Source organism: Muntiacus reevesi, chromosome 2, assembly GCF_963930625.1.
Source record: "Muntiacus reevesi chromosome 2, mMunRee1.1, whole genome shotgun sequence".
Classification (NCBI taxonomy): domain Eukaryota; kingdom Metazoa; phylum Chordata; class Mammalia; order Artiodactyla; family Cervidae; genus Muntiacus; species Muntiacus reevesi.
Genome location: NC_089250.1, coordinates 259986726 through 260009777, shown reverse-complemented (window position 1 = coordinate 260009777; position 23052 = coordinate 259986726). Strand labels below are relative to the sequence as shown.

Sequence of the window (23052 nt, the reverse complement as noted above, 5' to 3'; positions counted from 1 at the left end):
GTAAGTAAATAGGTCTATAGCATGAGGATGGATTACTGTAAGTGTTGGGAGAAAAAGAAAGCTTTTTTTTTTTTTTAAGTATTAATCTATGTGGCTATACCAGATCTTAGTTGCAGCAGCATAGGATCAGCATTTTGTTGTTCAGTCACTAAGTCGTGTCTGACTCTTTGTGACCCCATGGACTGCAGCATGCCAGGCTTCCCTGTCCTTCACCATCTCCCTGAGTTTGCTGAAACTCATCCCATCAAGTTGGTGACGCCATCCAACCATCTCATTCTCTGTCGTCCCCTTCTCCTCCTGCCCTCAATCTTTCCCAGCATCAAGGTCTTTTCCATATGGCAAAGATTGGCATACAGGATCTAGTTCCCTGATCAGGGATCGAACCCAGACTCCCTACACTGGGAGAGTGGAGTTTTAGCCACTGGACCACCAGGGAAGTCCCAGGGGGGAAAAAAAAGCTTTTAAGAGGACATAGAGTTTCTCAGGGATGCCATTTTAGCTGAGGTTGTCTCTGAGGAAGTGGCATTAATTCAGAAACCTGAATAAAGTCAGGGTTGGAACCATGAAGATGCCTGGGGGAGGAGCATTCTAGGCAGTGAGAACAGCAAAGGTCCTGTGGCTGAAGTGGGGCCAGAATGTCCCAGGAATAAGGAGGAGGCCAGTGTGGCTGGAGCAAAGTTAGTTAGTTCAGTTTCTCAGTCGTGTCCAACTCTTTGTGAGCCCATGGGCTGCAGAACACCAGGCTTCCCTGTCCATCACCAACTCCCAGAGATTACTCAAACTCATGTCCATCGAGTCGGTGATGCCATCCAACCATCCAACCATGTCATCCCCTTCTCCTCCTGCCTTCAATCTTTCCCAGCATCAGGGTCTTTTCCAATGAGTCAGCAAAGCTAGTCAAGGAAAAGAAGAAAGGAGATGAGATCAGAAATGTAACTGGGGTGGTGGGGGGAGTGAGGAGATTTCCCTGGTGGTCCAGAGGGTTAGACTCTGTGCTCCTAATGCAAGGGGGCCGGGTTCCATCCTGGCTGGGGAACTAGATCCAGCATGCACGCCGCAACTAAGAGTTTGCATGCCACACAACGAAGATCCTGGAGCCACAACTAAGATCCACACAGCCTAAATAAATAAATAGAGGAAATGAGATGGAGGTTGGGGACCTACTTGAGTAGGGCCCTGAGGGCATAGAGAGGACTTAGAATTTTATTCCAAGTGTGAAAGAAGTCATTGGAAGTTTTGAGTCAGAAAGCATGGTGATGCCAGCTGTTTTAGGCAGTTCACTCTGGCTACCCTGGAGAGAAGAGGCAGGGATTGTCCAGGGGGGAGATGATAGGAGGAGGGAGTCCCAGGATGGAAGCTGTGAAGGGAGAAGGGTGGGTAGATTCTGGATCTATTTTGTGAATGTAGAGATAACAGGATTTGATGATGGACTTGAGGTGTGTGTGAAAAAAAGAAGAGTCAAGGATGATTGATTGCACTTGGAACAAAAATCCATTTTCTTTATAATGGCCTACAAGGCACTACATGATCTGGTTCCTTGCTCTCTCGCTAACCTTTTGTCTCCCCCCTCACTCACTCGACTCTTTTACACTAGCTTTCCACACTAATCTTTGAACTTGCCAAGCTTTTCCTGCTTCTATATATTGCATGATGGCAGCTTCTCAGATCTCAGCTCAAATGTCACCTCCTCAGAGAAGCCACTTTCTTTATAGCACTTATCACTCTGTAAAATTAACAGCTTGTTTGCTTGTTTATCATCTGTTTTTCTCCACTCACAGCTCAGCTCCTTGAGAGCAGCAATTCTGTCTGTTGTTCATGCTGTTTCCCCAGTGCCTAGAAGAGTGCCTGGCACTTAATAAACGAACAAAGGCATTGATTAACCCCTGTGCTTGCTTGTTTATAGACTGGCTTACAAAAGAAGAGACACCAGAGAAGTAGGCAAAGACAATACAAGACAGACCCTGGGGTCATCCACATACCCAGGAGAGACCCAGAAATCAGCGACAACCCATTCCCGCGCGCCCGTGGTTCTTGGAGGTTGGAGAGCCGAAGCTGGGAAGGGAGCACTCCAGGGAGGGAAAAGGATGCTCTGGGGCGAGCCCAGCCCCGCCCTGTATCCTCAGTAGCCAATGGGCACACGGTCCTCCCGACGCCCCCTGGGACGTGTAGTCCGGACAGGGGCGCCCTCGGGCGCCGCCGCGCGCCCCTAGACTCCACGTCCCGTCGTGCGCCGGGAGGTGCGGGGATTGGCCGAGCCCCGCCCCCGGCCCGCCCCGCTCCGCTCGCGCTGCAGCCCCAAGAATGAATGAAATCGTAGCGCGCTGGGCGGCAGAGCGGGCGGCGCAGGCCGGGCTGGGCCCGCGCGCGGCGGCAGCGGCGCCCCGGGCCGGAGGTGGCCCAGCTGAGCGGGCCATGGCCACCGCCATTCAGAACCCGCTCAAGTCGTGAGTGTCCCCGCCGTCCACGTCCCTCCATCCCGCCCCCTACCCGAACCCTGCCCCCGCCCTCGCTGGGGAGGGGGACGCAGTGGGCGGATGGTAGTTGAATGGGGCCCCCAGTCTGTCCCCCTGTCCCCCCCGGGGGGGGGGGGCGCCACCCCCTGTCTCCCCCCTGGGGCTGGGGGCAGGAGCCACTCCAGGGTCGCGGGGGCGCCTCTTCTTTGTCGCTGTCAGTGAAGGAATGTGGCGCGGGCTGGGGGTGGCGGAGGCCGTTTCCCCACCCAGAGTGGGGGTAGGGGCTTTCTCCTCCTCCTCCGAGTCTCTGAGGGCGCCGGGTCTGCCCCTGTCTGGGGCTGGGAGTACGAATGCCTAAGTCCGGACCCTAGTCTCCCAGGTTTCTACCTCCTCAAAAGCATCTTTCTCTCTTTCCTCTCTCTTTCTCCGGGGACCACTGTCTGCGCGGCCGCAGGGTGGGAGCTGAGACGTCGGGGGTTCCCGATTCAATCCCTGCTGTCTCCCCACCTTTTTTTTTCTTCCCGGGTCTTCAGGACCTAAAGCCCCGACACTCCGGTCAGTTTAGACCGTGGACTCCCTGCCTCTCCCTGCCCGTACACATGTAATGATAGCATCTCCTATCTCCTTGGGGAGCGGATGCCTCGGGAGAGGGTGCTGGGAGCGCCCTCAGTCTCCGGGGATTCCCTCCGTTTCTCCCTGCCCGCGTGCCTCCTCCGAGCTTCGCTTCCTCCAGGGCCCCGCGGCTGGCATCCTGGACACCTGGGTTCAAGCCTAAGCTCTCTCCCAGCCCTCTCCTCTCCTGGCCAGCCCTCGCTCTCTCCATTTCTTCCCTTTCTTTCCGTCTCTCTCGCTCCTTCCTCGGGATCCCGAACTCCTGGGTCCCAGTGCTCCCCGCCCCCTTCCCCAGGCGGTGACAGCGGGCTGGGAGTGACAGGCGCGCGGCCGCTCCGGCCCTCCCTCCCCGGCTGGCGCGCGCGGCCCTCCCCTCCCCCGCTCCCCGGCCTGGCGGGGAGGAGGCGGAGGGCGAACGCCCGCGGCGCCGCACAAAGGGGCCGGGGCGACCTCCCCCACCCTCCCCACAGCCCCTCGCCTCCGCCACCTTGACCTTGAGCTACGGGTGCTGGGGGTTGGGGTGGGGGAGGGGCTTGGGGCGCCCCCCGCCCCCCGCCCGGGGCGCCCCCCGCCCCCCGCCCTTCGGAAAAGCTGTGCCTGGGGTGGCCGGACCTAAGGCCCCCAGTAGCTTCAGGTTTCTGATGGTGGGGGCAGGTGGGCCAGGAGCGGCCGGGCCTTGCAAGCTCGCGCCTACACGTGTGGCTTTGCGGAGAGCCAAGTCGGCTTGGAGGGTGTGTGTGGGGCTGGGGTAGGCGTGAGACGGTGTGTAACGGTGACACTTCTGCCTCCCTCTCACTCTAATTCTTCAACACAGACGTGTTACCCCTATCAGGGACACCCTCAAACTGGCTGGCACAGGGCTCCCGTGCAGGTTGGTGGATCATAGGTATCCAGACCTCCTCACTCTGACCTCTTGGAGTAGGTGTGGGGCAGCCATTGCGGGGTGGTGGTGGGGGGTGGGGGGAGGCGCTGAAGACCTGAGTAAGCTTGGGGGCGAGAGTGCCAGTAGCCCTCTTTGCACTCACCTTCTGAGGGATCTACAGGAGGTGAGGGGAGGGAAGGGGCTGGCTCCTGAGAGAATCCAGTCCCCTTTGGAATGGGCTCTGGAGGGTTCTGACTGCCTGCATTGGAACCCTATCTTGAGCACTAACCACCTCCCCCACCTTGAGCCTCAGTGTTGCCATCTGTGAATTGGGGCACCATTACACTTCTTGTTATCTCATGGTTGCTGCTCTGATGTTTGCAAAGCACTTGGTACTGAGCCTGATTCTGACTAAATGTAGTGAAAGTGTCAGTTGTGTCTGACTTTTTGCGACCCCATGGACTGGTGCCTGCAAGGTTCCTCTGTCCACGGAATTCTCCTGGCAAAGATACTGGAGTGGGTTGTCATTTCCTTCTCTAGGGGATCCTCCCGACCCGGGGATCAAACCCAGGTCTCTTGCATTGGAGGCAGATTCTTTACTGTTTAGTATCAATGTTGATTTCACTTGTGGTTGTTTCCACACAGGGCATGGGGGGATGGGGAGCTCCCGTGTTTGGACGGGGGAGCTTGGCTGCGGCTGAGGGGTCTGTGAGGGTGACTAGGGGTAAGGAAGGGGAGAGAGACCCCTCTCCAGGTGTCAGCTGTGGGTCAAACTGCACTAGTGGACAAGGGCCTCCAGGGAGCTGATGGAGTGTTCTGCACTCAGGCTCCAAGCTGAGCAAAACTGATGCCAAGGTTCTGGGGTGAGCCAGGTGCCTGAGGCTAGAGGTGTGGGAAGCAAGTGTAAGGGTGTATTGGAGGTTGGTGGGAGGTGACAGGAAGGTGGCAAGGGCTCTCGGAGCTGAGCTGGTGGGTTGAGGGGGCAGGGCTCACTGTGGATGAGATCGGGGTGGCCACTGTAGGGGACCCGGAGGCCAGAGTGGCTGAGGTGCCAGTGTCCCTGTGGCACTGTGTGACCTGTGATGCATGAGGTGCCTCACCCCCTTGCCATCTGCTCTAGGCCAGATGTGAAGCAGAGACCCACTCCCTGCTTTTGGGGTTTGAGGAGAGGGAGGTCAAGGCCTTACCTGGGACAGATGGGGGAGAGCCTGTGGAAGGGGTCTAAGACTAGAGGGGTGTGTGTGGGTGTGTGTATTTTGTTTTTTGTTTTGGGGTCATGCCTTGCTGCCTGGAGGATCTTAGTTCCCTGACCAGGGATTGAATTCATGACCCCTGCACTGGGGATTGTGGAGCCTAAACCACTGGACCACCAGGGAAGTGTGTGTGTGTGTGTGTGTGTGTGTGTGTGTGTGTGTGTGTGTGTGTGTGTGTGTGTATAGAAGTGACCATGGGTGTGGAAGACCTGGAGGGGCCTCTCTCATCAGGGAGGCAGATGGGAGCATCAAGAGACAAAAGAGGGGAGGGCTTTAAGGCCTCTTCTGTCTACTGGAGAGCTCCCTGGTAGACAAGGACATTTGTGGGCCTTTTTATCCATGCAAGGGCTAACCTGGACAGGAACTTTGGATGGGGGTGTGGGTTTGGTGTGGGTGAGTGGGACTTGGCAAGTGTTGGGACTCCATAGGTCAGCTTCCTCTCCGGGCATCCCTTAGGGTGGAGTCACTGTGGGTGACAGTGGCAGAAAGAAGGGGGTGACCAACCTGGTACTGACATCTGGGTGAGTGAATACTTCTCTTAGTCTCACCTTCAAGCAAACACCAGGGGCTGACGGCATGCGACTCCACTTCCTCTGGGAAAATGGGGGTAATGATAATATCACCCTGGTGGGTCTTTATGAGGATCACACAGGTGAATCTCTGTTAAGGAACTGTGCCTGCAGTTGGTGGCTACTCAGTATATTTATTCTTCACAAATATTTTGTAAGCATCTATTATATGCCAAGCTTCCCTGGTGGCTCAGAGGGTAAAGAATCTGCCTGCAATTCAGGAGACTCAGGTTTGATCCCTGGGTGGGGAAGATCCCCTGGAGGAAGAAATGGCAACCCACTCCAGTATTCTTGCCTGGAGAATCCCATGGACAGTGGAGCCTGGTGGGCTACAGTTCGTGGGTTGCAAAGAGTCGGACACGACTGACTAACACACATATGCCAAGCGTTATTCTTTCTAATGATGGTTAGCTATCACCATTTCACATCTCAGTACACATCAGGTCCTCTTTGTGGAATGAATGAATTTATTGAACACCTACTACCTGCCAGGTACCTTTTGTTTTGTTTGTTGTTTGTTTGTTTGTTTGCTAAACTGCGTGGCCTAAGGGATCTTTGTTCCCCAACCAACCCGTGCCCCCTGCAGTGGGAGTGCGGAGTCAACTACTGGACCAACAGTGAAGTCACCGTTAGGTGATTTTGAAGCAATTTACCAATATTTAAGGGCTTCCCAGGTGGCGCTAGTGGTAAAGAACCCTCCTGCCAATGCAGGAGACATAAAGAGTTCAATCCCTGGGTTGGGAAGATACCCCAGAGGAAGGTATGGCAACCCACTCCAGTATTCTTGCCTGGAGAATCCCAGGGACAGAGGAGCCTGGCGGGCTACAGTCCACAGGGTCATAAAGAGTTAGAAACCACTGAAGCGACTTAACGCATGCACACCCCAGTACTTACTCATGTAATCCTCACAATAATCCAAGGAGGCATCATCCTTATTTTACAGATGAGGAAACTGATTCCCAGAAAGATTATTTGCCCAGGGTCACATGGCCACCGAGTGGCAGAGTCAGGATTTGAACCCAGGAAGTGTGGCTACAGTACACAACGAACTAGCACAGCTGCTGTCGGGCCTGGGAAGGCGTTGAGTCGGGCGTGGTCCCCGTGAGAGAGACAGCCCGGACGGTGACCAGAGACCGGGACCGAGAGGGTTCTCTAGAGCTAGGAGGGACTGGGGGCAGGGGCGGCGTCAGGGAGCCGTGCGTTGGCGGGACGTTTGCGTGGGCATCTGTACGGTGTCTCTAAGTCTCTTGGCACTCAAGTGTTTGTGTGAGTGCAAATGTATGCGAGTCTGTGCGAAGGTGTGGGAGAGGGAGTGTGCGTGAGTCTGCGTGGGAGGCTGTGAGTATATGTGTGAACGTGTGTGTAAGCCGCCGTGTGTGGGTGTGTGCGAGCCCAGGTGTGCATGCGTGAGTGTAGACCCATGTGCGAGACTCCGAGGTGTGCACGGGTGAGCGTGCGTGAGCGGCTCTGCGTGCCTCGGGCCCCACCTCTGACCGGCTTCCCGGTGGGGTCCCGCCAGCCCCAGGCGGGGAACTACCACTCCCAGCATGGCCCGGGCGGGCCCGCCCCGCCGCCCTGATTGGCTGTGGCCCCGGTGCTCCCGCCCCCCGGGAATGAATGGATGGGCGGCCTCAGCGCCCGCCCGAGCGCTGGGAGGACCGGCCCGGCGGGGACCTGCTGGGGGCAGGACCCGGGGAGCAAGATGGCCACGGTCATCCCCGGCCCCCTGAGGTGCTGCGGGCCGGCGGGAGGTGGGGGAGGGCGTGCGGGCGGGTCGCGCGGGCGTGTGTGTGTGTGGCGGCTGGGGGTGGGGCCGATGGGGTGTCTGGGGGGCTGTCACCGTGGGCCGGGCTGCGCGGGGTTGCGAGTGTGTGTGACTGTGGGTCTCTGGCAAGAACCGTGTCCGACGCGCGGCTCCTGGAGGAGCGGAGAGTGTGCGGAACTCCGAGTCCTCTTCGGGAAAGGGGGTCATGTCCCGCCCTGAGACCCCCGGGGTTGGGGAGAGGGTGAAATGGACTAGGGGCGCGGGGACCTTGGTAAACTTGAGTGAAGCTCACAGTACCTTTGTCTTGGGATATGGAGTGTGTGTCACTTGTTCGGATTCTGGTGTTTTTTATTTTTTATTTTTGGATATGTGTGTGGATGTGTATTTGATTTCTTTTATTCTACTCTAGGTATCTTTGGATATTTGAGTCTTTGAGTGTGTGTGTGTGCATGTCCTTTGAAACTGTGCATCATTTGTGTTCTGTGTCTTTGGATATGTAGGTATTCCTGTATTTATGTGCAAATTTTTGTGTGAATATGGGTGGATTTGTTTCTACACTGAGTATATGTGTATCTTTGTGTATTTGAATATGTGGTATTTTAGATGTTGGTTTCTATATTATTGTGTATCTTTGTGACTGTGTGTGTGTATCCTGTGTGAATCTGTGAGATTTCTTTGTATAGTGTATTTGAATTGTATGTGATCCGTGTTGTGTATTTGGATATGTGTGTAAGTGCCTATATGGGTAGTTTAACATTTTTTCTCTTAACATTTGTGTACCTGTGTGTGTGTCTTTGGATGCATGAGTGAATGTGAGTGTGTGGTGTGTAATCTGTTTACATGTTGTATGTCTTTGTGTGGGTGATTATTTATGTTGTGTGTCTCTGGATATGTGATGTATATTTGTGCATGGACACGTGTGTGATCTGTCTGTTTCTACACTGGAACTTGCGAGATCTGTGTCTTTCAGTAGATATTTGTGTGTGCCCATATGTGAGATGTGTCTGTTTCTCCCTTTGTGAGTCTTGGGATATGTCTCTCTTTGTGTGTGAATCCTGTGTGACTGTGCGATACATTTGTGTTGTGCATTTGGATATGTGCCTGAATGGATGTGTCCTGGTGTATCTTTATCTGTTTCTATATTGTATCCACTCCTTGGCTCGAGGCCCGCTTGAGTCCCGGGTTGGGGGCTCCTGGGTCCCCACCGGAGGGGAGAGGTGAGGTTGGAGGAGTCGGCCCACCCATTCCCGACGGGTGGGCTGGGGGAGGGGTGCTGGGCGACCGGGTGCGCCTGCCCTTGCTGACAGCCGCCCGCCCGCTTACCCGCCCCTCGCAGCCTAGGCGAGGACTTCTACCGCGAGGCCATCGAGCACTGCCGCAGCTACAACGCGCGCCTGTGCGCCGAGCGCAGCCTGCGCCTGCCCTTCCTCGACTCACAGACCGGCGTGGCCCAGAACAACTGCTACATCTGGATGGAGAAGACCCACCGCGGCCCGGGTACCGGCAGGGAGGGCGGGGGTGGGGCGGGGCCGCGGGCTTCCCGGCCGCCTTCTTACCGCCCTTCTTACTCCAGGTTTGGCCCCCGGACAGATCTATACGTACCCGGCCCGCTGTTGGAGAAAGAAACGGAGGCTCAACATCCTGGAAGACCCCAGACTCCGGCCCTGCGAGTACAAGATCGGTAGGTGGGGTCCGTCCTGTGCCGGGGTGGCCCCCGTGGGTGCCCACACCACTCGCTGATCAGTGTGTTGATGCCCTTGTGTGTCTGAGCATCTGCCTTTATTTCCCTCTTGGCCCATGTCTGAGTGACTGGCTGTGTCTGCTGGGGTGTGTCTGGGGTTAGTGCAGAGACTCTCCAGTTTCCCCTGAGTTTTGAACTGCATCTTCTCCTTGGACCCAGGTGCATTCCTGGACAGTGTGGTGTCTGTTTTGTGTGTCCAGGTGTATCCCGTCCTTGTATATCTCTTCCCTTGTGAGTTGGGATGTATCAGAGTATCTGCCTATTTTTTCCTGTGGCTGTCTGAGTGTGTCTGGGTGTGTCAGTGTCTGGTTGTAACTTTTTCCATTTGTAGTACAGTGTGTCTGGGTGTTCGTGTCTCTTTTCAGGTGTTTCCAGGCTTATTTCCTCTTAAGTGTGTCTGGTCTCTCTGTTCCTGAGTGTCTCTCTTCTTTTGAGTACCAGATGCTCTGGAATGTCTGGGAGAATCTCGTCCCTGAGTGTCTGTTTGGTGTATTAGGTGTATTTCTGCCCATGTCTGCTGCTCCATGAGTGTCTGGCTTTATCACTTCTCAAATGTGTCCAGTACTATTAGAGTCACTGGCTGTTTCTCTTCCCTTGCTCAGGCATGACCAAGGATCTGTGTGGATCCAGGCAGATGTATTGGCGTGTCCATCTGGCTCTGTCTTCCTGGGTGTGTCTGATTGTCCCAGAGACTGTCTGTATCACCTGTGTGTATGTGTATCCATCTGAGTGATTCTCTGGTGTGTCTCTCTCCCCCCTAAGTATGTTCAGGTGTTTGGTACGGTTTGGTTGTGTTTTCCCCATATGGTCTGGGTTTATCTGATGGTCTGATGTTCTCTTTTGGAGTGTCTCTGGGTGTGCCCAGGGGTCTGAATATGTCTCCTCCGTGAGTCTGGGTGTATCTGAGTGTCTGGGTGTATCTCTTCCTTTGTGTGTCTGGCTGTCTCAGATGATCTGTCTGTATCTCCCTTGTGTATATGCCCGCGTGTGCCGTTTGAATGTCTGTTCTCTCCAGCTGTGGGGGTCTGGGTAGGGTCTCCTATTTGTATTATACAGGAGGGTCCTGCCACGTCTCTCCCCGAGTATGTCCAGTGGTCTCTGATGGTCTGACTGTGTCTTCTCCAGGGTCTGGGCATCCTTAGGACGTGTGGAAGTATTGAGGGAGGTATGGATGGTTGAGTATTTGAGTCTGTTGCTGGTTGAGTGTGGGAAAGCCTCTTTCCTCCAGCAAAGAGCATGATTCCCTAACCTGGGCAGTCTGAGTCCTCCTCCAGGGACAAGTTCTCCACCTGACCCCCCTCCTACCTGCTGTGGTCTTGTCCCCAGACTGTGAAGCACCGCTGAAGAAGGAGGGTGGCCTCCCCGAAGGGCCAGTCCTTGAGGCTCTCCTGTGTGCTGAGACAGGGGAGAAGAAGATAGAGCTGAAGGAGGAGGAGACCATTATGGACTGCCAGGTAGAACTGCCCACCCCACCCCCCCCCCCACCTGTCCAGGGGCTGTGGCTGCCCTCTCAACCGGCCTGTGTCCTGGCCCATCTTGCTCCTGCTCTGAAATTTCCCCTGATTCCCTAGGACCTTTGAGCACCCTGTCTCCATCCCTCCACACTTCATCTTCTTTTGGGAAGACCTCCTAACTTGCCCTGCCACCCCTGATCTTTGCTCTGCCCAGAACTACCTCCCAAAGTAGAACAATACCCCGTTTCTTGACCCCAGTCTCCCTTCTCCTGGTGCCCAGAAACAGCAACTACTGGAGTTTCCTCACGATCTTGAAGTGGAAGACCCAGAGGATGACATGCCCAGGAGGAAGAACAGGGCCAAAGGAAAGGTATTGCTCCCAAACCTCCCCTCATCACCCTTCCTCTCAAGGCAGGTTCCATTGATTGCTTGTGCAGTGTTCAGATCCTGCCCCAATTTTACCTTATTTAACTCTCAGAGCAGCCTAAAGGGGTAGGGAATTTTTATACCCATTTTACAGGTGAGGAAATTGAGGCTTGGGCATATTAAGTTATTTGGAAAACAGAGATTGTATAGTGGGTTAGAGCTATCTTCCTGCTCATGGCACAGATGAGAAAATGGAACCTCTGAGAGGTCAAGAGAGTTACTCTAGACTCACTAGGAAGTGGTAGAACTGTGATTGGGCTTTCAGGCCCAAATGGTGAAAATTCTTTTAGCTCCTTTCCTTTCTTGGCCCCTTACTCCTGACTCTTTCCCCTCAGGCATACGGCATCGGGGGGCTCCGGAAACGCCAGGACACCGCTTCCCTGGAGGACCGAGACAAGCCGTATGTCTGTGATAGTGAGTCCTTCTGAAGAGGGGGGAAGAGAGAGAGAGAGAGTGGGACCCAGAGACCTTGCCCCGCACCGGCCCCCTTCCCTCCTGTTCTGGACCCTGGCAGAGGGGGGAGGTGTGATCCTGGAGGCCAGGGTGGAGGCGGCAGGGCTGGAGGGTTGACCGGCCCTCCCTGCTCGCTCTCCAGTCTGTGGGAAACGGTATAAGAACCGGCCAGGGCTCAGCTACCACTACACCCACACCCACCTGGCTGAGGAGGAGGGGGAGGAGAACGCCGAACGCCACGCCCTGCCCTTCCACCGGAAAAACAACCATAAACGTGAGCAGGCGGGCAGGGCGTGGGGTGGTGAGGGGCCCTGGGAGTGGGGGCTAAGGAGCCTGGGAGGGAGGGGGCACATTAGACATTTCTGGAAAATCTCCAGCTCAGCGGTCCCCTCCCCCCACCAACCATGGGGATGCTGGCTCTGGGGTTGCCATGGCAACCAACCATCTCTCCCTCGCTCCCGGCCGGGCGTAATATTTCTGGGTCTGATTTATTGTTTCAATTAGAGCTTGGGGAGGGGGTTGATAGATGACTCCCCTCCCTCCTTGCCTCCCTTCCTCCCTTCTCTGCTAAGCTTCGGCCAAGGGGCAGGGGCCGTGGCCTGGGAACCCTTGGCATCCGCCCATGCCAGTCCAGTGCCAACCTCGACAGCTGAGGGATGGGGGAAGGCTTGGGAAGAGGCTCTGCCAGTGGAGGAACCATCCTCCCACCCATTCCTTAGTGGGAGAGAGCAGTCTCTCCATCCCACCCCTACTACACACCCAAGCACCTCTGTGATCAGAATTTTCCTTCTGAGTATCTGTTTCCATATCAGATCATGGCCAGTGGCCTCTACCTAATTTTTATTTAGTTGGGGCTTAGTTGGGGGTGGCTGTCTGGCAGAAGTGTATATGGGCGGGGGAAGCAGGGGGCTTTTCCTAAAGCTGTACCTGCCAAGTTTTTACCTAATAAGGAGGCCCTGTCAGTTGTTCTCAGAGAGTTGGGGGGTCCTGATGAGAATTACCTGGGCTCCCTGCAACTCTCTTTTGCTGCTGAAGGCAGCCTGGGGTAGCGGCTCCCTCTCCTCACCTCCCCCATGCCTGGACAAGGGGTTCACCCCTGGGGCTGAGGCCCCGGGCAGGGTGGAGCCTTGCGTGTGGTGAGAGCCCCTCTCTCTGTCCCCCACCCCCAGAGTTTTACAAAGAGTTGGCCTGGGTCCCCGAGTCACAGAGGAAACACACAGGTAGGGACGCCTCCCTCCGCCCCTACTTCTGCAGCAGCCCTGGACTGAGGGTCCCTTCCTGCCCCCGCCAACCCCTGCCTGCTGTCTTTCAGCCAAGAAGGCGCCTGACGGCACTGTCATCCCCAACGGCTACTGCGACTTCTGCCTGGGGGGCTCCAAGAAGACAGGGTGTCCTGAGGACCTCATCTCCTGTGCGGACTGTGGGCGATCAGGTGATGCACCCCCACCTGAGGCTTCTGGGGGCCGGGATGGAGAGACTCCAGATCTGGAGGGTAGGAAGCAGAGGAGAGAGAACTGGGGGGAACGCAGAGCATCCTGGTGGATAAACAGCTGACTCAACTGCTGAGGACTGTGGGAAACTCAGTGGGGTCAGGGAGGCTCTGGGAACAATGGGACGCAGTTGTCATGGCATCGTGGGCGCTGGCACGTGCCTGTCTGGCATGGGGAACAGTGAAAGATGGCTGCCAAAACACCACGGGGTGGTGGGCTGTGATAGCGATTGCCACTGCCTGGATGCTGTGGGCAACAGAGGGCGCTTGCCATGGAGTTGTGGTTAACAGAATGTGGTTTCCCAAGGTGGACTTGTGGGTAAGAGGCTGTGGTTGCCTCAGCACAGTGGCTAATGAATTGTGGTTGTCATGGTATTGCGGGTAGTGAAATACAGTTGTCATGGCGATTGGGTGTCGTGGCGGCCCGGGGTCGTGGCTGTGGGTCTGCGCTGGGCTGGTGGGACGACCAGAGGGTTGACATGCTCCACAGTCACGTTGCTAACGGTATGGTTGCTGTGGCGTTGTGTGTAATGGGCTTGGGCTGCAGGGAACCAGGGTGTGGGGACCCCTCTGTGGAAGGCGGTTGCCGTGGCATCGTGGCTGGGAGACTGTGGTTGCCACGTTCTGCGGTTAAGGGAACGGGTTGGCCACTCTGCTGTGGCTAATGGAATGTGGCTGCCTCAGCACAGCGGTTAACAGAACGTGGCTGCCCCGGTGTTGTGGGTGGTAGAAAGTGGTTGCCACAGCACCGTGGGTAATGGAATGCGGTTGCCATGGTGTTCTGGGGAGCAGAGTGTGGTTGCCATGGTGGCTGGCTAGGAGACTGGTGGCCGGGGCGGCGCTGCCTGCGGATCGGGCACGGGGCACCGTGGGCTGGGCAGGGCCGGGCCTCGTGAGCCAGGGGGTAGGGGCTGAGCCCCCAGGGGCTTCCCCAGGGTCGGTAGCCACCAGGGGCATGACAACCCCTAACCGCATCCCTGCCCCTCGGCCCCCAGGACACCCCTCGTGTTTACAGTTCACGGTGAACATGACGGCGGCCGTGCGCACCTACCGCTGGCAGTGCATCGAGTGCAAGTCCTGCAGCCTGTGTGGCACCTCGGAGAACGACGTGAGTACCCGTCTGCGCCCTCCCCCGGGGACCTGCCCCCAGGCAGCCTCCACACCTGGCAGCGCTCTCTTTGCCAGCTGGGCCTCACGCCTTTCCCTGGAGCGCCTTCCCTGTGAACACCAGTAACCTGTGTCATTACTGTTGTTAGTGGCCATTAACTGAACCCGGCACTTAACACTCTTCACTCTCTGAGTGCTCCCTACCGCCCTGAGGCAGGTGCTCTTGTTCCCACTTCACAGAAAAGACACCGCGCTCAGAGAGGGGAAGACACGTGCCCGAGGTCACCCAGCTAGGGACATGGTTCCGCTGGGACCTGAACCCATGACTTCCAGCCCATCTCAGTGTCATTTTCAATGTCCCACAGACTCCTATAAAACCCAAACTACAAACCACAAACCGACGGTCCTCAAGGGCGTCTGGCGTGGCCCAGCAGGGTTTTGCAGAGATGACCTTCTCAGAGCCCTCTGTCTTGCAAGAGGACCACCTCCCCCAGCCCCTTTGACCTGGCCCCTGCCCCCGCCCCCACCCCGTGCCCCCAGGGTGCCAGCTGGGCGGGTCTCACCCCCCAGGACCAGCTGCTGTTTTGTGACGACTGCGATCGGGGTTACCACATGTACTGCCTGAGTCCCCCCATGGCGGAGCCCCCGGAAGGTGAGAGGAGGAGGGTCTGACGGGGGCTGGGGGTGGGGGCAGCCCTGCCCAGACCTGACCCAACTCCCTGCCCTCCGCCCGCCCCACAGGGAGCTGGAGTTGTCACCTCTGTCTTCGGCACCTGAAAGAGAAGGCGTCTGCCTACATCACCCTCACCTAGGCCTGGCTCTGGCTCGCCCGGACCTCTGGGGTGATGCCTGCCTACCTGCCTCTCCTCGTGGAGCTCCTCCACTCTCTCCCCATCCTTAACGCCCCACAGTGGGAGGGGCGGGGGGAGCCAGAGAGGGGGCCGGGCCACCCCCTCCCCTCTGAGCAAGTGGAATGTTTGCCCTGTGGGTTGGTGGGCCCAGCAGGGTCCTCTCCCTCCCTCCCTCCTTCCTCACCCCCTTGGCAAATGGGTGCCAGGGCCTTCTGCTCCCCTCAAAGCCATACCCCGCCTCTAGGCGGGCACGAGGGGTGGTGGATGCCGGCTGGGGGCACGGACAAAGCCTTTTTCTAAAGAAAAAGTCAAAAACTTAAAAAAAAAGAGAAATTAATATATAACAAAGAGTCCTATAAGGTCTGGCTGGGTGGAGGGGGCACCGCTGAGCGCATCTACTGGGCACCAGTCTACGCCAGCGTCCTGCCTGGCGGCCCCTCCCCCCAGCCCCTGGAGTTGCAGCTGTCCCACCTCCCCACCCAAGACGGGCACCATCCCCTCCTTGTGCCCCGGGCCGGGGGGCGTGGTGTCCACCCCTCGCCCCCTCTCGGTGCCCACCGTGGATACTGCATGACGACGTGAACCATGGTTTTGAATTCTGTTCCTGCTCCCTCCCCAGAGCCCTGCCCGCCCGCCCTTGCCCACTCCGTGCCTGCCGGCCTTGGCTGGCCGACGCCGGTGGGGCGAGGCGGGCCCCTGCCCAGCGCCTGCTGGAATGAGAAGCACAGACTCTGCAACGGACTAGATTCTCCCCCTTCCCCTCCCCGCCCCTCCCTGCCACCCTCGCGGGCCACTTTCGGGTCACGAGGGGGCGTGGTTGTTTCTTGTGGTTGTGTGTGTTTGTTGTTCGGGTTTAAAAAAAAAAGGGAAATCGAGACTGCAAGTGGGGGAAGTGGTGGGCTTGGGGGAGTCTCCCCCCAATCCAGGCGTGCCCACCCCCCCTTGTCAATGAGTCTCCTTTATTGCCTGCCTCTGCTGTGAATTAACTTGTTCTGTGTATTAAAGTGGGGCTGACCCCTCTGCCCACGGCGTTGGCTTCGTTCTCCAGGCTGCTTTGGGGCGTCTCCGAGAAGGGGAGATGGGGCCTCGCGAGGGGAGAAGCAACCGAGGTGAACAGCTGGAGCGGGGCCCCTACCTCCATCTCCCTCCCAGCTCCCCTCGGCACCCCCGCCATTCTCTGGCTTTGTCCCAGCTCCTCCTAGCCTAGTAGGAAAGGAGAAGAGGGGAGGATGGGGTGGAGGGGAGGAGAAAGGAGAAGAGGGGGGGATGGGGAAGAGGGGGCTCCCACCCAGCCAGCTGTGGTTGCCCTGGCAACCGACTGCTGCAGCTGCAGCGGGAAGCAGTGAGGGAGGGAGGAAAGCAGTGAGGGAGGGAGGCGGGAAGCTGGGGACTGGGGGAAGGGAAGGGATGGAGAGATGAAGACGCCCTCCCCTTGGGGCTACAGGAGGGAGCAGGGGTACCACCCTAGGGCCTCACCCTAGGACCAGACATCCCCTGGAGCTCCCCATCCCCGCTGTGGGGCAAAGGACAGAGGGGAAGGGGCAAAGGAAAGAACAGTGCAGATCCAGGGACCTCAGGGCAATGACAGACTCGGGTGAGGTGAGGTGAAGAGTGAGAACCAGGACACAAGAACGGTCAGGAGAGAGACAGCTATCAGAGTCACACATTTTTAGAAAATCAGAAAAAAGAGGAGGAGAGGGAAGACATAGATCTGGGAGAGAGATGTGGATGAAGGAGCCATAGGAATTATGGGGGAAGAGAACAGACGAGATGGAGATTTAGTGGGAGAGAGGAAATAACAGTAATAAAAAATAGCAGACGCACGGGGAGAGACAGAGAAAGGAGAAGTAATCAGTGATTTGGAGACAGAAGTAGAAGAGATTCCGTGAGGGAAGGCAGAGGGCCCATCAAACAGGAGAGGGGAAGAGAGAATGAGAAAGGAGGTACATTTGGGGAGAGAGATGAAGTCAGCATCCAGGACAGGCAAAGTCCCAGGACAATGATACAGAGATGACACTTCACGGGGAAGAGGACGTCAAGAACTAAGGGAGACAATAGAAAAATCTGGAGAGCGCCAACAGCAGGAGAGGATTCAAAGGCTGGGTGAGGGGAGAGCCAGAAGTGGGGTGGGAGGCTGAGGGCGAGGCTGGGGGCGGGCAGGGAGGGCGCCCGCTTGGGTTTGGGGGGAGAGGGGGAAACAGGCAGAGGAAGCAGAAAACTGGGGCAAGCCGGGGAAGGGACGCGCAGGGCAGAGTTCGGGCGAGAGCACGGGCTGGCGTGTGTGAGTTGCGGGGTGTTGGAAGTTGGTGTGTGTCACAGGCGCCAGGAGAGGATGTGAGAACAGCTTGTTCCACCGTTTCCGTGCCGGTGGGGGAGGGTAGCCGGGGTTGAAGATGGAGCCTCAAGGAGGGCGGAGACAGGGAGGGCGTCTGGAACACTCTAGAATTTTTAGGAGGTGTGGAAATAGTTGGTCCAGCTCCTCTGGAAAAAGGATATGTACCCGTTTGGGAAAGAGTTTTTTTTTTTTTTTCTTTGCAGGGCGGGGGTCTGGGTTAGAGAAGCGTTAGGTATGAGCTCAGAAATGATAAAGTCCAGCACAGGTAGATCGGCAGGTGGGCCAGAAAGCCCCAGCCGTGGGGCCAGGCCTGTAATGAGGTAGTGGGATTGCTTCTCGGATCCAGGCGGAGTTGGACCCAGACTTCCCACAAGAGGCCGGAGCATGGGATTCTCACATGAAATATGTGGATTTGAAAAATAAGTCTGACCCCGATCCCTGGGTCAAACTGCAAAAGGGATTTCGTCAGGGCAGCTGCAGATCTGAGGCCAGGGGTTTAGGACCCCTCCCGGTCAGGAGAGCCCCTAGATGAGGGTCTGACCCAGGGCTGAGGTCCCAGGGGACACCAGTATCTTTCCAAGACGTTGACAACGCCCGGAGCTCTGGGACTGGAAGCAGCAGCTGCTCTTCACTCCAAACCACCAACTAGACGACTGGCAGAGAGAGGGTGGGGAACGGGGGTGGAGGGGGTGCAAATGAGCCAGCGCCCGCCTGGAGGGTGTGGCCTGGGGCGACAGCCCAGCTGGGAGGCAGGGGCCCCTCTGTTCTGAGTCTTGCAGCTCAGAGTTTGAGAACAGTTACTAAGCTCAAAATCCAGCTTTCTTTCTGTACCACCTCCAGATTTTAAAAACCATGAGGTACGAGCTAGATGGGCCCCAGGGTGAACAGCTGGCTTCTCCCCTGTGGACAGATCCTTCAAAATAGCAGGAGAGAGAAGAGCTGGACCCTGCCCAGATAAAAGATAGACCACACATTCTTTATTCTCCAAGTCAAGTAGACTTTCCCCACTACACATGTGCAGAAAGGCTCCTTGGAGGTCAAAAGGAAGGGGAAGTCACCTCATAGTCAGTGATGTCAACTCCTACCCATAGGCCTCTCTGCTGGAATCCATCTTGGCTAAGAGATGCTTGGGCACACAAGAGGATCCTGGGATAAACCAAAGAGGGACTCCGAACCAGACAATGCAAGATGACTGGCCAAAGGAAACCCTGAAGAAATGCCTCGTAAAAGTGATTCAAACTACCAGGAGGGCGTGACTTTCTCTGAGCCCACCCATATGTCTAATCCACACAGACTGTACTCTTTTCCCTCCTAACGGACACTTACTTCGGTACTTTCCGTTTCTATGTGGAAACCCATTTCTACACAACTGACGGGCCAGGGCCTTCACTGGCCACTGTCCTGGGTGATCTAGTGGTTAGGATTCAGTGCTTTCACTGCTGTGGCCCGACCTCAATCTCTGACCAGGAACAGAAATCCTGCTTCAAGCCACTGTAGGTCAAGGCCAGCTGAGATCAAGCTGATCATTATTTAAAAAAAAAAATTCATTTTTGTCTCAACGCATTTACTTCTGGCTGCGCTGGGCCGGTCTTCGTTGCTGCGCTTGGGCTTTCTCTGGTTGTGAAGAGCGGGGCTCCTCTCTCGTTGTGGGGTGCAGACTTCTCCCTGCAGTGTCTTCTCTTGTTGCAGCGCCTGGTAGTTGAGGCTCCTGGGCTCCAAAGCGCAGTCTCAGTAGACGAGGCGCATGGGCTTAGCTGCTCCGAGGCATGTGGGATCTTCCCCGACCAGGGATTGACCTTGCGTCCCTTGAATCATAAGGTGGATTCTTAACCACCAGGGAAACCCCAGGTCTGGGTTTCGGGCCTCCGGTATATGACTCGTGAGGGTAGAACCTCCCTCTTTTTAAGGATTTCTTACATTTGAAGGAATCCCCTGGCAGTCCAGGGGTTAGTACTTTGTGCTTTTCACATTTCTTACATTCTGTGTTGGATTTCTGTTGCTAGGGTTTTGAGAAAGAGAAGTTGGTGAGAATGGTGCCCCTGGGTTCTTAAAGGTGTGCGCGCACTGGGGGTGATGGTGTTTGGGACGAGGGGGGACAGGCGGCTGATGCTGGATCACCCCCTCTTGTCAGGGACTCTGAGGGGCTGCTCAGCTAGTGAACACACAAGCCACTTCTATGAAACATTTATTTCCTTTGAAACCTCCAGAAACATGCCAGAAAATCTCAAGACTGGGAAAGGGGAGGGGAGGTGGGGAGGGAAAGACAATAAAGAACTAAAAAAAAAAAAAAACAAAAAAACCCAGATGAAACAAATCAACATGGGGGGGGGGAGAGGGGAAAAAAAAACACAAAAAACCCTGCTGCTATCTTCACCAAACTCGAATTAAATAGATGTGCTTTGCAGAGATCCTTAAAAAACAACAGGAAACAAAACCAAAAATCCTAATTTACACGTGTTAATGTACATGATTAGGTCCCCAAGATGATTCAAATGATCTGAAGGTAGGAGATGACTTAAAAAAAGAGGGTGGGGGCGGGGCAGGCTCCAGGTTGGGGTCTGAGGAGGAAAGGGGTGGGGGTGGGGTGGGTGGTCCTGGAGAACCCTTCCAAGAAGGGATCCGGGAAGAGGGGCAGACATCACAGTAGTTGGCCAGGGCTGAGGACCCCAAGGGCCGCCCCCTCCCTTCCTGGGGGAGAGGAGATGGCAGGTCCGAGGGCTCTTCTTGTGGGACTGCAGTGTCGCTTCAGGGACCAGGGTCCTTTTCTCCTGCTCCTTAAGTCTGTGTCCTGTGTGGGCCTCCTCCCCTGAGGTTTCTGGCCCCAGAGAGAAGGTGGCGGGGATCTCTGGACGTGGGGCTGGGACGCCTAGCGCTGGCCTCCCAGTCGGAGTGTGCTGCTTGGAGCAGGGTCCCCGGGCCTGCTTGGCTTTTGTCCCTCTGAGTCCCCCCCGCTGAGCCCCAGCCCACTGGGAGCGGGGAACAAGCCTCGATCCTCAGTTTGAGGTTGGGGGAATCCACAGATTGTGTGACCATACAGACTTGTTCTGGCGCAACTCTACATGAAAAAATAAATATATATATATATATATTTTGTTTGTTTTTAAAGGAAAAAAAAAAAGAAGCTCTGTTTCCTGGGTGAACAGCGTAGTACCACACTGGCTCGGCTGCCCGGCCAGCTGCCCCTTATTGCCTTTGGAGAACCAGCGCCTAGTGGGGGTGCGCATTGCAGTGTTCCCCAGAGGGGTCCAATGTCGCTGCTGGGGGACCTGCAAGATGGGCTGGGGGTCTTGTAAAGGGAAAACAGAAGTAGAGAGGAGATGAAGGCTGTTTCTCTCCAGCCCTGACCTGAGGCCTCGGTGGAGGCCCTCCTGGTGTCCAGAAGAGGCCAGGGCTGATGGAGGAGGAGAGGTAGGCCGCTGGGCCCGGCCGTCAGTAGCTCGAAGGTGGAAGGGCCCAGGCGCTGCGGCCTCTGGCAGTCTGGGGACTGGTCGAGAAAGACTGTGGAAATGGTCCCAAGTGTGCAAATAGCTTCCCCTTCAAAGAAGTTAACTCTGGAATGCCGGCGTTTCCTCTTTCCATCCTGGGATGCCCTCCCCTCAAGAAAAATAAATCAAACTCTAAGAAAGTGCTCCTGGTTGCTTTTTGGAGGATAGGGTGGGGAGGGGGCAAAGTCCGTGCTTTTTGGAGCCAGTGCACCCAGGATGGAGAGCCCTGGCCCCGCTTCCACGCCGCTGGGCCAGTTTCCCACCATGATTTTTCATGCAGGGGTCAAGGCCCCACCACCCCAGATACTGTTGGATGTGGTGAGGAAACCTGGTTTGTGAACTCCTGGAGCTGTGGGGTTTGGAGACTCACTCCTGCCCTCCCCCCCCTTCCTACAGCTTCCAATGGCTTGGTCCTAGGAAGAGGTTGGGTGAGGAGGGTGGGACGGGCCCCCCGGGGGTGGTGTGGGCATGGGCCCAGACCCCAGGAACCAGAGAGAGCAGCTCAGAGGGAGGCCGGAGACCACATTGCCCTCTGGGGCTCGAGGACCAAGAGTAGACAGCCGGGGGAGGCTTCCCTCAGGTCCCACTGCTGCCCCAAGCGTCCGTGTCCTTGAAAGGGCGGTGGGGCCTGGGCTGAGTATCTTGGTCACGCCTGTGACCAGGGGCCGGGCCGAGGGAGAGGAGGGCAGGAGCCCATGTCCACCCAGGCGGCCGGTGGGGGTGGTGGCCTCTCCACCTCAGAGTTCCTTCTTTTCCCTGCAGAAGATCTCCGCGAACTTGCGCAGCTGCTCGCTGGCGGCCTGCGACTCCTCCTGCAGCCGCTGGTTGTTCTGCCGCAGGCTGGCCACCTCTGACTGCAGCACCGCCTTGTCCTGCTTCTCCTGTGGGGCGGGGGCTGGTGTCAGTGGGGCGCAGGCTGGACGGCACCCCCTGCGGCCTGTGAGCCTTGCCCAGCTGCCAGGGTTCAGCAGCTGAGTAACCTCAGGCGGGTCACCTCATGAGCCCAAACTTTGGTCACCTCATGGGCCCATTTGACCCGGAGGTGGTCGAGTTCTTTGGGCCCCAGTTTCCCCAGTTCTAAAACTGTGGGGGGGGGGGGGGGTTGACAGGACTTCCCTGGTGGTCTAGTGGTTAAGACTCCACGTTTCCAAGGCAGGGGGTGCAGGTTCCACCCCTGGTTGGGAAACTAATATTCCACATGTCTCACTGTTTGGTCAAAAAAGCAAAACAAGAAAACTGTGAAAGGAGTGGCTGAGAGGTTTCCCTGAGGTCACGCATATTGAACTCTCAGCACACAGCATGAAGTGGAGTAACTGCGTGACAGTTACTATGATCACCTCATTCCAGTCCTGCAGCCACCCAAGGGTTGTGGGATGTTGTGACCCTGATTTTCCTGGACCAGGAAAGGAGACCAGACCTCCTCATGCAGCGAGGAGGGGGATGGGACGTGGACGCAGGGCTGCCCTCTCAGGACAGGGCAACATGCTCAGGCAGCGATGTTTGCGGCATCACATAGCCTTACATGGTGGGGTGGGATTTGAACCCGGGCCCCCGCGATTCCTGTGCCTGAAGCTTCCATGTTACACTTGGCCACCTTCTGGCCCTTTACCCAGAAGTATGTAAAACGACAAGCCAGAGTCTCTTCCACACTGATTTTTCCTCACTCTCCCACACTCTGGAGATAAGGAACCATCTGTAATGTCACCTTCTAGATAGCCCTCTGACCCACAGCTGGGAGACAGTTTTTAAGTGTTACAGTGTTCTAGGAAACAGGTTTGCCGCATGCTGAGTTTTCTCCTTGAGTTACTGGACTTCTTCTGTATGTCAGTGAATGTACAGATTTCTGCCATGACTAATTCGCAGCCGATTATTCCACTGCAAGGCTGTCCTGTCATTTACGTCACTATTCTCCTGTGAACAGACAGCTGCACTGGCTCCAGTTTTTTATGGCCAGTGGTCCAGCAGTGAACACCCTTGCTCACGGGTCTCTTTGTGCCCGTGTTTGGAATTCTACTGAATGAATTCTCACAGTGAAACTGCTGGGTCGACGAGGTACACAATTATGGTTGTGATAAATATGGTCTGACCGCCCTCCAATAAGGTTGGGCCAACTTATTTTCCTTCTAAGAGTTTCTGGGTGCGTTACCAGCCTTCCCTACTGTCAAGCTCTTCACTCATGACTACATTCAGAGCTGGG

At 56.4% G+C, this 23052-nt stretch overlaps 2 protein-coding genes across 6 annotated transcripts in view; one reads left to right on the top strand and one right to left on the bottom strand.

Moving 5' to 3' along the window:
* Positions 1-7447: 7447 nt before the first annotated feature.
* Positions 7448-15920, top strand: DPF1 (double PHD fingers 1). Of its 2 annotated transcripts, none has more exons than XM_065920571.1 (12): positions 7448-7480; positions 8851-9011; positions 9088-9195; positions 10582-10709; positions 10990-11079; positions 11471-11549; positions 11731-11862; positions 12758-12808; positions 12901-13020; positions 14073-14185; positions 14755-14836; positions 14926-15920. In XM_065920571.1, exons 1-12 carry the CDS (start codon positions 7452-7454, stop codon positions 14994-14996), a joined length of 1164 nt encoding a protein of 387 aa, XP_065776643.1. In that variant the 5' UTR covers positions 7448-7451; the 3' UTR covers positions 14997-15920. The 2 variants fall into 2 exon arrangements, with proteins under 2 accessions (XP_065776643.1, XP_065776641.1); XM_065920569.1 differs by having other exon boundaries at positions 14725-14836.
* Positions 15921-19387: 3467 nt separating this feature from the next.
* SIPA1L3 (signal induced proliferation associated 1 like 3) overlaps positions 19388-23052 on the bottom strand; it is a 251556-nt gene continuing 247891 nt past the window's right edge. For 3 of the 4 annotated variants that reach the window (XM_065926010.1, XM_065926008.1, XM_065926009.1), the window contains exon 22: positions 19388-21736. In XM_065926010.1, coding sequence (XP_065782082.1) covers positions 21593-21736 — 144 coding nt within the window. In that variant the 3' untranslated portion in view covers positions 19388-21592. The remainder of the gene's footprint in view (positions 21737-23052) is intronic. The other variant, XM_065926011.1, reaches the window with a different exon arrangement.